Source organism: Passer montanus, unplaced genomic scaffold, assembly GCF_014805655.1.
Source record: "Passer montanus isolate IOZ18808 unplaced genomic scaffold, ASM1480565v1 scaffold59, whole genome shotgun sequence".
Classification (NCBI taxonomy): domain Eukaryota; kingdom Metazoa; phylum Chordata; class Aves; order Passeriformes; family Passeridae; genus Passer; species Passer montanus.
Window position 1 is genome coordinate 3,219,081 of NW_024370926.1, and position 14,507 is coordinate 3,233,587.

The 14,507-nt window shown below is 40.0% G+C and overlaps 1 protein-coding gene across 11 annotated transcripts in view; it reads right to left on the minus strand.

Moving 5' to 3' along the window:
* Positions 1–14,507, minus strand: part of ADCYAP1R1 (ADCYAP receptor type I) — a 146,155-nt gene that overhangs the window by 100,281 nt on the left and 31,367 nt on the right. For all 11 annotated transcript variants that reach the window (XM_039726617.1, XM_039726627.1, XM_039726626.1 and 8 more), the window contains one exon: positions 14,129–14,277. In XM_039726617.1, the coding sequence (XP_039582551.1) occupies positions 14,129–14,212 (84 nt within the window). In that variant the 5' untranslated portion in view covers positions 14,213–14,277. The remainder of the gene's footprint in view (positions 1–14,128; positions 14,278–14,507) is intronic.

Consider the following 14,507-nt stretch of genomic DNA (forward strand, 5'->3'; position numbering starts at 1 on the left):
CAGACAAGGTGTGGCAATTAGAGGGTTTTTCTTTTTGCACATTATGAAAAATTCAGACACATCACCCTCAATTCCTTTTCTGAGATGTTGAGAGCAGCTGATATAGGAGGAGAGAAGAGATGGAACGGCAAATGACCAAAAAAAACCCATGTGAAACCTCTGGTCCACATCACAGCCTTGGCAAAACATCTAGAAATGTTTCCTATTAACAGCTGGAACCTTCCTATACCCTGGAAAATCTTCCCTGGTTGAAGTCAACCCTGAACACTCCTGGTTTTTATTTTTTAATTTTTTTTTTCACATTGCTATGGGATGACATCATCAATATTTGAGGTTTTGGAAGGATAACCTACTGTGTAAAAAATTGTACTAGCATGGAACAACATATTTGAGAGCAGTTCTTGCGGCAGGTGTGTTACACATCCAGCTCACTCTTTCTTTCCAATTTTTTTCCTATTTTTTTTCCTTTTTCCTAAACTTTTATGAGTTAATATAATTATTTACTATTGCTGTATCAAGAATACTCTGTATTACTCAAAGTTCTTATGAACCATGGTGTAAAAATGCAACTTATTACTTAATCCTGCAAAAAGTGCATTTCCTATCCATGTGTGATTCCTTCTCTGAATGCTTTACTTCACATGGCATTAGGATATGAACTTAAAAAGTGTGCAAAAATGAATTTATCACCCATGCACTGCTCATGAGGCTTCCTTAGAAAACCCTACACAACATTTCCTCTGAACCTCTAGGAGGTTTCAAAAAGTTCAGAAATGCCGATTATATCAAAAAGTTCAGAAATGTTGACAAAATATTACAGAATATTACAAAATAGCGCTGCAGAATTACTAGAAACCAAACCAAACCAAACCCAGTGCCAGATTGCACAGCAGCCCTCAAATCCCGATTTCACTCTTATATCACTGCAGGGTAGGGTTTGATTTAAGGAGGGACAAGGTGCAGGGATTGAGAAGGTCTGGTGCTCCCACCACATCTCCCCCTTAAAGGGTGACTTCATTCCAAACAAACCAGCAGGGCTTGGCTGCCTTTCAGACCCCGACAGATAAGCCACAGGTCTCGCTGTCAGAGCCTTGTCATGACCCAGATTCTGCTCCAGCATCTTCTGCCTTTTGTGCCACACTGAAATCTCCTCAGAAAAGGGATCTGTTACTAAATAACAGAATAACAGGATGGGTTTTGTTAACCTGGCAGCACAAGTCCTGTTGTTCTCAACTGTTACAGCAGTTAATCTGCATTTCATAAGAAGAATAATGAAAAAAAAAAAAGAATAATAATGAAAAATAAAAAGTTGGGTTTTTTTTCAAAATAAGTCAATGAAAAGACATTTCTGAAGTGTTGGCAGGTACAGGGACATTGTGGATGCAGAGCTGGTGGCACAGGGGCTTTGCCCAGGGTAGCAGAAGGCTCAGCTGTGCTGTTTGCAGCTGACTGCAATGCACAGCCTTTGAAAATCAGAACCTTTTGCGTATTTAAACAAGAGACAATTTTTCAAGAAAGGGAAAAAAAAATAGGGTTTGGAGCCCCAGTATAAGTGGCTGCAGCTCTACATGACATAAGAAATGCTGGCTGATATATTCAAGCATCTCTTCCTGGCACAGCCTTTGAAAATCAGAACCTTTTGCGTATTTAAACAAGAGACAATTTTTATTTTTCAAGAAAGGAAAAAAATAAAATAGGGTTTGGAGCCAAAGTATAAAAGGCTGCAGCTCTACATGACAGATAAGAAGTGCTGGCTGATATGTTCAAGCATCTCTTCCTAAATTTGATGTGCTAAAGGTGAGAAGTGTCAATAATTTGGCACCCTGGAGAAAGAGGTGAGAGTTCTGCCGGGGTTTTTGTGCATGCCATATCAGTGGGGTCCCTGACTGTCGACTAAGAGACCCCAAACTTATGTGTTTGAGCTTGAAAATGCCAGATCCTACTTCATCTGTGACATGGAATTACAGAATATCAGTTGCAAGGGACACACAAGGACCACTGAGTCCAGCTGCTGGTCCTGCACAGGACATCCCAAAAATCCCACCAGGTGAGAGAATTGTCCAAAAATTCCTTGAGCTCTGCTGGGCTTGGTGCCACCACAACTTTTCTAAGAAACCTGTTCCAGTGCCTGACAAACCTCTGGGAGGAAGAAACTGTTCCTGGTATCCAACCCCATCATAACCTCACTGATCTTGGTTCTGGAATCCTCAGCCACCCTTCATTCCCACATCCCTTGATGTGGCTTGACCTATTCCCCACCCCAGCAGCAGAAGCAAAATTTTGTTTCTTTCTCAGTGGTGGCTGCTGAGAGCCACACAAAAAATTGCAATCCAACCTCAGATAACCTCCTCTGCCAGGCAGGACAGCCCTGAGTTTGTACCTGTGTCCTGTTCTTAGTAAAGCAAAACCTCAGAAAAAAGTTGTTGCTCAGTGTCTACTGGATTTCCCTAAGTAAATTCCTGCCCAGGACCTGAAGTACCCAGAATTTCTCAGTTATTGACCTTCAACAGCTTCATCTTCACCTCCCTGCTCATATCCAGGTGCTAATTTCTCTTCTGCTGATGAATTTCCAAAAGCAATTCCTGATGAGTTACAGAAAGAAAATTCAGCTCCACAATGTCCATTAATTTCACTTCTCAGGGAGTTCGGGCAAAGGCTGGGACAGCTGGGAAGAGATGGAGGAGTTTACCTGGAGAAGAGATGGATCCAGGGAGAGCTCATAGCCCCTTCCAGGGCCTAAGGGGCTCCAGGAGAGCTGGAGACGGACTGGGGACAAGGAATGGAGGACACAAGGGAATGATTTTAACCTGTCAGAGGGCAGGATTAGGTGGGATATTGGGAAGAAATTCTTCCATGAGGGTGCTGAGGCCCTGGCACAGGGTGCCCAGAGAAGCTGTGGCTGCCCCTGGATCCCTGGAAGTGTCCAAGGTCAGGCTGAAAGGGGCTTGGAGCAGCCTGGGATAGTGGAAGCCATCCCTGCCCATGGCAGGGGTGGAATGAGATGATTTAAGTTCTCTTCCAACCCAAATCATTCCACAGTTCTCTGATTTTCTGATAATTGTCCATCATAGAACCAGACATGTGCAATGGAATAAAGACATGCAGAGCACTTCTTCTCCACTTATTTCTGAATTTCAATGTGACAAAAATAAACAAATAAATGAATAAATGAATAAATGAATAAATATATATATATATATATATATATATATATATATATATGTATGTAATTCCAAAGTCCCTGAAATTGAATTGTAACGTTAAATTGTGGTAATGTTCTACTTTATTCAGATTGAAGTTAATAGAAGGAAGAAAGTTTCATTTTCCAGGAAGAATGACAGGATCAGAAATGGGAGCAGCTCTTTTGGCTGCTCTGATTTCCCTGCTCTCAGAAGAAAACATTAACACACGTAAATACTCTCTGTGTAATCCATGCTGAAGAGAGAAACAGAGCAGGGATTCCTCTGCCAGGAGAGCAAATTGCTGTCATACTTCAGCTAAACAAAGATTTGAAAGCAAAACTGGTGGAACCTCTTATATTGTCCCTCATGGGTTATTCTGGGTGATTCCAGTATGTTAACTCATTTATTTGATCCTCAAGGTTACTGTGTGCAGAATTTCTACATTACACCTTTGTTAACAGATAAATATTTCACATTTTCACACATGGAAAAAGAAATCACAAAGCTCTGAATACTACAAACAATGCACCAAAATGCCATAAAGCAGTACTGAGAACAAAATTTTCTCTAGATTAATGTCATTCCTATCAAACATCCCTGCACACATCTATGTCAAACTCCTCTTTGTTCTTCCTTGCAGTACATTAAATAGGATTTAATTCTTCCCCACTTTCAGCAGCTATTTTACAATGGCATCTGCCAGCTTTGCAGCTGGTTGGTGTTTGGTTTTTTTCCCCAAATTTCCCCTTGCAGGCAGCACCATGTAGAGGGGAGCTGCCCTCAGTACACGATGAGCTGCCCCTAAAATACTGATTTTCATTCCCAAGGTATCGTTTTGGATTTTGTTAACAGAGGTGTAGCAAAAAATCCAGGATACAAAAGGGAAAAGAAGTTTCATTTCTATCATTGGATTCCCTAAGTGAAATAGCTGCAGAATTCATGTTACAACCAGAAGGCAAAAACCAATGGGAAATAAACTTTATTATTATTTGTCCCCATCTTCTGCTTTAATTAACAGAAAAAAAAATCCTTTAATATTAAAATAGAATCAGCAAACAGGTGCATAAATAGAATAAATAAACTGCTGTGGAGAAGGAAAAAGTATCAATGCAAAAGTGAAGGCACTGCTTTGCAGCAACACCCAGAGTATCCCCAAGCTGCTCTGCCATTCATGGACATAGATTTTTGGGGGTTAGAACAATTAAGATACCAGGTCATATGCAAAGAAATGTGTGGAAAAAAGCAGAAAAATAGAGATGTGCAATGAAATAATGACCTCAGGTCATCAGATCCCACCAATGACATTTTAAGAGTTTGAGCTACAAAAGAGATGTAATACGCAACCCAACATACTCTTTTTTTTTTTTTTTTTTTTTTTTAAGTTTCATTTCAGGATACTGAAGCTCAGAATGTCTGAAAGCCAAGAGTCAGACAGAGGTCCTTACCCCTGGACAAAAGGGCCTCACCACTCTGAAATGGAAGAATTTCTTCCTAATATCTCATTTAATCTCCTCTCTTTCAGTTTAAGTCCATCAACCCTTGTCCTAAGATGAGCTCCAGTCTGGACACTCTTCTGTCTAACAAGTTTATTGAGTTTTTTGTGAAATTTATCTTTCTGTAAGTAATCAAGAAAAAATCTCTGCCTAAAAACTCGCATTAAACTCTTAGAAAATTAATTTTTCTGAGAATGTGGTTCTTTTGTCAAATTCAGTTCAACTGACCCACAGCATTCGGGTTTGAAGGGTACATGGAGGACATGGAGGAACAGAAAAATCAATATATTTTCATATATGTTACTATATTAGTTTGCTGTCCTAAGGATTTAAATGACCTTCAGCATCTTTCAAGACATTCCCACTGATGCCGTACAAAATTCCTGGCTCTCTCAGAGCTGCTCTGCAAATGAAGAGTTCCTGAGAATTCCTACAGCTACAGCCATTTGTGGATGGACAGTAAATTCATCATTTAGGGGGGCAAACCTTTGAAACTGAAAATACACAGTGAGAGTCGATGGTTGTTTCAAATGAGATGCAGCTTGTTCACCTGGTGTTTCTGAATGATTTCAGACTCAATAAACAACATATGATGGCCAAAAGGTTTAGATCTGACACATTTATGTTGCCGGAAGAGGTGCTGAAATGGATTTGGATTGAAATTACGTGAGAATTTAATTGCTGTTGCAGAGCAAATCTATTATTTCTTTTATGTTTTTTTAAATCATGGAGAAAATTATCATAACTGGCTAAGAGAGACCTAATAACTAAAACCAGCTCAGCCAGAGGGCAGCAGGAAAAAGAACATTTTAATATCTCTGAGGAAGTGAAAACTTGCTAGCCTTGAGCTTTAGCATATCTCTAATCCTATCCAATCTCCATTTTGCATTATCAGTTATCTTGCAAGCCTTTAGCAAACAAGAAAGCATAAAGTAAAGGTCTAAAACCCAGTTTTATGACAAATATCAAAAATGTTTAGATGTGGCTATCAGGGAAGAAAAAAAACAAATTTAAATCTCTGGACTGCCTCTTCCCAAACGTGCAATTAGCAGTGGGTGAAATTATTGACAAACTGTTGTAGAAGTCTTCAAACCCAAGCAAAGGCTGGATCTAGCCTAAATAACCCCTCAATAACACATTTTGGTCACAGATTTTGAGCTGGAGAGAGACTGTGCGGCAAAATCATTTGGAAAGAGGACAGCAGATAAAGTGTTTTCTTCTGTCTAAAGCTCTTAGAGAATTAATATTCCCTTAGAGAATTTTGCACTCCAAAGGGAGCCCACAGAGCAAGAAAAGAACACTGCAGAAATGTGTTATTGGGAAGGGCAGTAACAGTAAAATCCTTTATAACTCTGAAATCATCCAGAGAAATCCAGATCTGAAGGGGGCTGGAGCAGTGGGGTCAGGCACTGAACATGCACAGAAGTTGGGAAACCTCAAACTCCCCAGCACAAATTAAATCTGCCTCAAAGATGTTCCTTGAAACCATTTTCCCTTAACATGTTGATTGTATTGATAGCCAAAAAACAAAACAAAAAAAAACCAAACAAAAACACCCACAAAAAAACCATTAAAAAACCCAAATAAACAAACAACCCAAAAAACCCCAAAACCAAAAAAACACAAGCATCTGGCATTTGTTCCTTTTAAAAATATCTGAGGAGTGTTAAGAAGTGTTCATTTCCATGTTGTTTCTTGTTTGAAGAAAATGAGTATTTAGAAATCTTAGATTAAAAAAGAAAGGGAGAAAAGTGGTTCAAATTGAGATTGGATTCTTTGAACTCTATTGGAAGTAGTAATTCTGTGAAAGTACTACAGAATATTTTTTAAATGTTGTTCTGTGGGGAAAATATTTCTCCTGTTTTGTTTAAAATAGATCTTCTTTGAGTTTGGGGTGTTTTTATGATGATTCTGAAGTATTTAATGGATGTATTTATAGTATTTTCTTTTACTCCAGACACAAAGATCCATTGGCATCTGCCCTTACTCATACAAGAACATACATTTAATATTGAATTTTAAAAATGTGTTCCAGGAACCAAGAGTAGTAAACAGCATTTGTGATAACCTTACAAACCACCCTACCAAGATGAGTCACAAGATACTGAAAATTCAAGACAATCAATTGGGCAAGGGTGAGTTACTGTCATCTATTCCTGATACACATAACATTTATTATACATGCCCAATAAAAATGAGATTTCTAAAAACTAAAGAGACCAAAGTTTAGTCTAAAATATTTTTTTTTTTAGGGCCCTGCAGTAAAGAGAGCATTAAGAGGACTTTAGGATGGGTTATACCAATGTCAAGATGTGCCTAACACCAAGTACAGAAGAACACTAGATATAGAAGAAACAAAACTATATATAAATATAGATAAATATCTTCATCTGAGTTTCTGGCAGAGGTTGGCCAGAGAAGCTGGGGCTGCCCCTGGATCCCTGGAAGTGTCCAAGGCCAGGCTGGACAGGGCATGGAGCAGCTTGGGATGGTGGAAGGTGTCCCTGCCATGGCAGGGGCGGCACTGGATGGGCTTTAAGGTCCCTTCCATACCAAACCATTCCAGAATTCTCTGATTCTAATCCAGATATCCAGCATTTAGAGGGCTAATTAATGATCTAAGTGAATTTCCTGACTTATCTAGGTGCAGAATTCATCTCTAACACACACACACACACACAGGGAAGTTCAGAGGCAGCTCTCGTTCATTCATGGTGTCCTTTTAGGCAAAACTGGCATTATATGGTGTTGCCCTGATTTTTTAAGTTCTTCTAAGCCTTCTGATGTTTACATTCTTGTAACAAACTTTCTCACACGCTTTCTGTAAATAACTTTTTTTTTTTGCATTTTTTTTATAGAGGAGAAGAAATTTGATGGTGTCATTGGAGAGGTGGCACTGTCATCCTCCAATCCACTGCCACTTTTGGAAATCTGTAAATGTTGGGGCAGAAAATAAAAGTGCCTTTTTTACCTTGAGAGATCTCAAAGTGTCCGCATCGTGTTATTTCTGGAAATCTGTAAATGTTGGGGCAGAAAATAAAAGTGCCTTTTTTACCTTGAGAGAGCTCAAAGTGTCCGCATCGTGTTATTTTGTGTCCTATAGTAACACCATGGCATGGAAGAAAAAGATCACAGAGATCATCAGATTTTGGTACAGATGGGATCCACAGCTCCAAAATCTGCACTTCCACATGGGGAAAACAAACCTGAGGGAAACACAACTTTCAGGAGCAGAAGTTTCTGCTCTTGTCAGGAGCAGAAGTTTCCCTGGAGCGAGCAACTCACCCCTTGCCCAGGGGAGCCCAGAAGGGTTTGTGGGGTTGGGTTCTGGGCCCTGGGGACTGCAGTGACAGCAGCACGAGGGCTTTAGGGCTGGCACTGCTTTCTAAGGGGCCTTTTAAGCCTAAGAGGTTAAAAAGCCAAGTTGCTATAGCTTTGGAAAAAAAGCCCTGGAAGCCCCCTGAAGCCTGGCAAACTCTGCTTTCCCAGCCTCACAGCTGGGCTCAGATGATCTCTGGGAGTTTGGTCTGCAGAGTTTGTGGGGTGGGAGCCACTGACCCCATGTGCTCCCCCAGGAAGGATTCCAGCATCATTCCCTGAGTCCCTGCCACAGGACCCACACTCACTCTGAGAAGCAGCAGGGTTTATTCCACAGATTGGGAAAAAAAATCTTTATTGCAAGCCCTGGTGAGAGGGGCAGGAGGGAACACAAGAGGCAAATCCCTAACAGAGGAATAGTGCTGTAAACGTGATTTTTTTCATATTTTTGTCCTCTCTTCCTGCTCTTTTGCTTCCATTTCCCCCTCCTCTTGATGCAGCTTCGGTTCTGCATCACAGCTCTCTCCTCAAGCTGCCTGCACTGGAAACCCTCCTGGGCTGTTGAGTCAGTAAACCCAAGGAATTGCAGGCAACACTCTTGAAGTCTAGAGACTTGAAAACTGTCCCTCCAGGAGCTGGGTATTAACAGCTGAGCAACACAAAAAATCACTGATTCTGATTTTACTTCTTTTTTAACAGCCTCCTTTTTAAAGAACTCTTTCTAATGCCCAATTTGTTATTTGACTGCTCATCCAACCCTCCTGCAAGCTCATGAATGCAAAACCAGCAGGGAAAAAAAATCACATTAATTAATGCCTTTATATCAGTGCTGTCATCATTTTATGTGCCTCTCACAGAAATTATTGCTGCTTCCAGAGGGCAAAAAAAGGAACATTTTAATATAAAATAGGGAAACTATTTTTTTTTTTTGCTTTTTTACCTGCTGCTTTGCATTTCTAAGACTGAAAAAAGTTGTTGTAGATGCCCAACAGGGCAACTATTTTTTACTTTGTTACCTGCTGCTTTGCATTTCTAAGACTGAGATATCTTGTTTGTCTAAAGGAAAGTTGTGGTAGATGCCTGTGTTTTTCCACAGTGTTGTGAACCACATTTTGGTAGAATATGTGTATTTTTAGATTTTTTTTTCCCCCTGTCATTCATCTTTTTGTGCAAATCAGCTTAAAAATATTAAACATCTTCAAGACCAGGCTGGACAGGGCTCTGAAAATCTTGGTCTAGTGGGAGGTATCCCTGCCCAGGACACCCGACATTACCTAAGGGCCCTTCCAACAGAAACCATCCTATGAAAAATATTTTAACATTTTAACCAGGTGTCTTTCTTTAGCTTCTTCAATCCTGACTGCCACATGAGGTGCCCAGGTGAGGTTACAAGTGCCAGTGCACAGACACAGCACCAACACAACATCCAGGGCTCCTACCACCTTCAGGAGTGTAAAAATACTGAGTTTTATCAGCAAAAATCCACAGAAACTTTAGAAATATGGCAGGAGGAAATCCCACTCCCACTCTGGCATTCTCTGTAAGCCCCTATCCCACCTAACTGACAAGGTAACAACCATCTGGACTTAAAATCCTAATTTTTGTGCCTCTGGAATGGCCTAGAAGCTGGTTGGTACCAAGGCCCCTGTGGTTTTGCCATACTGATTTTCTAAGATGATTTTTGTGACACCAGAATTATGAACCGGTTCTTTGAAACTGTTTTACCAAGTATTACACATCCAAAGACTTTGTTTTTCTATTTTAGACAAGACTTTTAAGAGGTTGCTATTTTCTCCAGATTGCCCCCAGGACCAGCTCCTCCTATTAAAATGGAAAAGCTCCAGCAGCATTAATGCCTTGGTTAGCTGAGTCTTTATCTCCTAAGGAGAACATTCCCAGCAGTCCCCAGGCTGTGTTTGTATATAAAATATTTATATTTTCATTACATAAATAACAGGGAAGTCGCATGCAACTGTGCACTGTGTTGGAGAAACCTGCAGTCCTACAGAGAGCTTGACTTCCCTAACAGGGTTATGAGATGATACAAATCACCAGGCAGGTAAACTCATTAAAAGCTCTCTCATTAAGCCCTGGAATGGAAAAAAATGCTTTTCTTAAAGAGCAGGGACCAATCCAAGCTTTTATGTCTGTGCCTGAGGAGCCTCATATTTTGGGCTGTGCTTAAAAACGTTGCAGGCTGGGAGAGAAACTTGTAGAATATTGTGTCTGAATGCACTGTTCTTCATCTTTTAAAAATAACAGAGGTTGGAAGGTGGATGATTCTATTTGAAGGTAGCCTGGCACTGGGAGTGACAGCCAGGGATGAATAATGGGGGACACAGAGAGTTCTCTGCTCTGCAGCCCATACACACCCGGAGAAGGCTGAGAAACATTCCCCCCTGCAGCAAACAGGGGCTGAGCAAACACTTCAGTTTCTCTCTTCAGCTCTTCATGAATTACTTAACTCTCATCAGATCCAGGTTTCATTCTCTGCTCTGCGAGGTGCTGCCTGCACATCCAGATCTGTGTCTGCCCACCTGACTCTCACTCAGAGATCACACTCCAATGTTGTTACACAAGAGGCATCTCTGACACCTTCCCTTTCCCATATTTCTCTCTCTTTTTTTAAAAGGAGAACATTCTTTCCAGCTGATCAAACATTACACTGAATATTCTACCACTGGAAACATTTAATTAAATACGTACCCACAAGAAATTCCAAGTATTAGGTGAAGAAATACATCAGAAGGAATTATTCTGGACAGTTAGAACACCTGCATTGCAGTTAGATTTAAAATTCAGTTCATACACCAAGCCAACTTTGTGAGTCATGAAACTCATTGTTTCTCAAGTACATTTGGAACCAAAGGAATAATGGTTCAGGATCCTTTCTTCTCCATAATTTTATGATTACTTTTGTTAATATTTTCCAATTGAAAAAAAACCCAAACCAACACATAGCCCAGTGTTATCACAGATGAATGGAAAGCAAAGTCAATCAAAATGCCAGTCAGAAAAATCAAAATGCCAAAGAAAAGACATTATGGAATCCTAGAAAGGTTTGGGTTGGAAGGGACCTCAAAGATCATCCTGTTCCAACCCCCCTGCCATGGACAAGGGACTCCTCCCACTATCCCAGGCTGTTCAGAGTTTCATCCAAAGCAAAGAATGGAAATTACTGGGAAGAGCTGAGCCAGAAGAAGTCAGTTAAAACCAGCTAAAATAGCAACATGGGTATTTAAATCTAGGAAAGCACTTAAAATGGCAGGAAAAAAAAAAGTAAACTCAAGAATTCCTCTAAAAGCCTTGCAGGGATCGTGGTGCCTTCAGTCCCGAGGGGTTCAGAGGTTAGGTTAATGCAGAGCAGCCTGTAAAACACAGGAAAAACTGAACCACCCTTGACTCTGACAGTTAGAACTGGTTCAAAATGCTCATTTTTAATTATTTCTTAGCATATTATATTTTTGTTGTCTGGCTGGAGCCTATACTTGAAGCCACCTGGAATTTCCCATTCATACTTGGTTCTCTTTTTGTCTTTTCTTGGTTTGTTTATGGATGTGGACATCAGTTTGGGGCTTTTGTGGGTAAAATGGGTCTGACCAGATGTGCTTGGAGGAAAGCAGTATATAAACAGTTTTTTCCAGGAACACTGTGGAGTCCATGATGACTTTCAATTACTCTTAAATATTTTAAAAGTCACATCCACTCCCTTGGTAGAAAATTGGAAAATCTGCATGACAGGAAAGTGCCAATTTGAGGTCACCAGCACAGCACTTTACAGATGGTTCACAGGGAAAGGGTGTGCCCCAGTGGAGAGAAATGTGTTACCACAAGAACTGCAAAAGGATGACAGCAAGGGAAGAAATATAAATCACATTATATCATTCCTGAAATTTGGTCTGTGAAAAGAAATGTAGGGATTTAATGTGAAATGAATACTTACACACAAATTATTGTATCATCTCTGTGGTGGGCTCTGTGTGTGCAAACACACAAATTCATGTGTACTAAATTGGTAACTTTATGTCTGGATTCCTGCAAAAGACTGCAGTAAAACCTTATAATCATACAGAAGATCACAAACTTCACAGAAGCAGCAAAAAAAAAAAAAATCAGACTTTTTTCTTATTAGCTCTGGTTTGCTATTTGGTATTTCATTAAGAGCTGTTCTTTCCACAAGCTGGAGCTGATCACTAATTATCCAGCTCAGCAACCACAGTTATGTCCTGAAACGTGAGCAACTGGGAATTTGCTGTCCTTCTCCATCTGCCAGGAAGGTCACCCATCTGAGAGCTCAAGAGATTTGTTCATTTATTTCCCTTAATTAAAAACTGTTCACCTCTAAATAACAAGACACCTTTCAAGGGTCTCGAGCTGAGCACCAAAAATCTTGAAATCATGAAGGCTGTTGGTCATTTAACAGAAATGCCTTTTGCCTTATGATAATTTAATTATTTTGGTTGCAGCCTGAAAAATATGCTTGCATGGCCAGGAATTCAGCTTTCCAGTTTCTCCCAGGGCAGGATCCATGTCATCAACACTTCTATGTCCAAAACACCAGCATCTGAATTTGAGCTGAACTCCTTTTATAGTCAGGAATCTCACATGAACATCAGTACCTAAACTGGGTTAAATTTGGGGGGTTTTCCCCCTCCCCATTAGCTCAGAGGAAGTTTTCATTAGCAATTTTAGAGAAGTGTTATAAAAATTAAACATACTCCGTTTTCAATAATTAATCATTTCTACCTGAGCAGGAAGTCTAAGGAAGAGTCACAGGAGCCATGCTCTCTATAAAAATTCCAAGGCCATGTATTTGTATGTAAAGGATTGTATTATTTGGATGAACACATCTATGGTACCAGTTCCAACCCAATTCTACAGAATTTAGCTGAATTATGCCACATTTCAGATGTGCAGTGAAATGGACTCTAAATAAGAGCCAAAAGGAAAGAAAATATATTTTTGTGTGCCAAAGTAAAAGCAACTTCTCTGTGCTTCCTGCTATGCATTGTAGAAGACAGGCCACATAATTGATACACAAGAGCAAAAAACTGCAAAAACTGCTAAAAGATGCTGTGGTCACACCACCATCACAATAAACAGCTGCCATTTAAAAGTAAAACCAACTAAATGTCATGAATTCTTTCGAATACGGATTATTAAAGTGCACTAATGTGAAAATATCTGTGTATTAAGCAAGTGTAAAGCATTTGCATGGAAGTTGCAGAAGGCTCTTTAGGGGAACGAGCTGGAGAATTGAAATCCTGGTGCAGTTTGTCACTGAATCCCCGTGAGCAAAGCTCCTGGAGAAGAGCTGAAAAGCAAATTTGTGAGCAATGGTTTAACACAGAATTGTGCTGAATGCCAGAAGAGGTTATTGCAGGGCTTGTGTGTGACTCCTCACAGCTACAAAGGGAAATAAAAAATTTTTTTCAGTGTTTTTGTGGCTGTTCTGTGAGGAGATGTGCAGTCACTGTGTGTGGGGACCATGGAGAGGGAGAGTTACAATCCCCAAACATGTTTACACAGAGTTATTAATGGAAGAGAATGTTGTCTAGTAAGTAAAGACTTGTGGGGAAAAATTAATCCCTGTCATCTTCATCAAGAGTAGAATATCTTCAGAAAAATGATGGATGACTTGAAGTGCCTTTAGTATCTTTAGAGGCCCATTGGTATTGTTTCTTAAAATTGCTCCTCTGAAAATGGAGGCCTCCAAAAGCACTGCCTGGAATATCTCAAGGTTTAGGTTTCATGGGGGGGAATGAAGGGAATCTTTAATTTTATCCCTGTGTCTGGAAAAAAAAATATTTTTAAACCAATGGATTTGAAACAGAAGACACACTGTGGCTTTTTTTTTGTTTGTTTTTCTATTTATGACTTGATTTTATTTTGAATCTTGGTTAAAAACAGTGAACAAATGCTCTCAAGGGATGGACTTGCCCTTCTCGGGATGAGCAACGATCACAGTCCTAATTCATTAACAAAGGAGACTGGAAAAGTCTCAACCCAAACTACGAGACCACCCAGAAAAATCCAGAATCAGTGTCAGCAGTAGATCCTTCCCTCTTGGCAAGTGCTTGCCTGGAGAACATGTATTTATATCAGAACAATGCAAATAAAATAATTTTTCCTTACCACAGGAAGCAATACGAGGCTGAAGAAGCAGACCTTCCAGTTGATGGCCATCTTCTCCTCTAATTTTGGACAAGTTTTGCTCATTAACAGTGAGATTAGAGATGAAGCACAGGCTCTGCTGATATTTTGAGGTCTTCACATCAAGATCTCTGCAACAAAAGAGGAAAATTATTATGAATATGTAAATCACGGAGAGAATGAAAAAGAAATGGACGGAAAACAGACAACCCAACACTTGAACTGCAACTGGCACTTGTTATTTTGCAGGTTTTAAAGGTGGTCTTGGATATCTAATTTAAAGGCAAAGGACTTTGTGTGATCAGTAACTTGTGTCAAAGAAATGCTGGAACAGGTACTGCAGCTGCAAACACCTGAATTG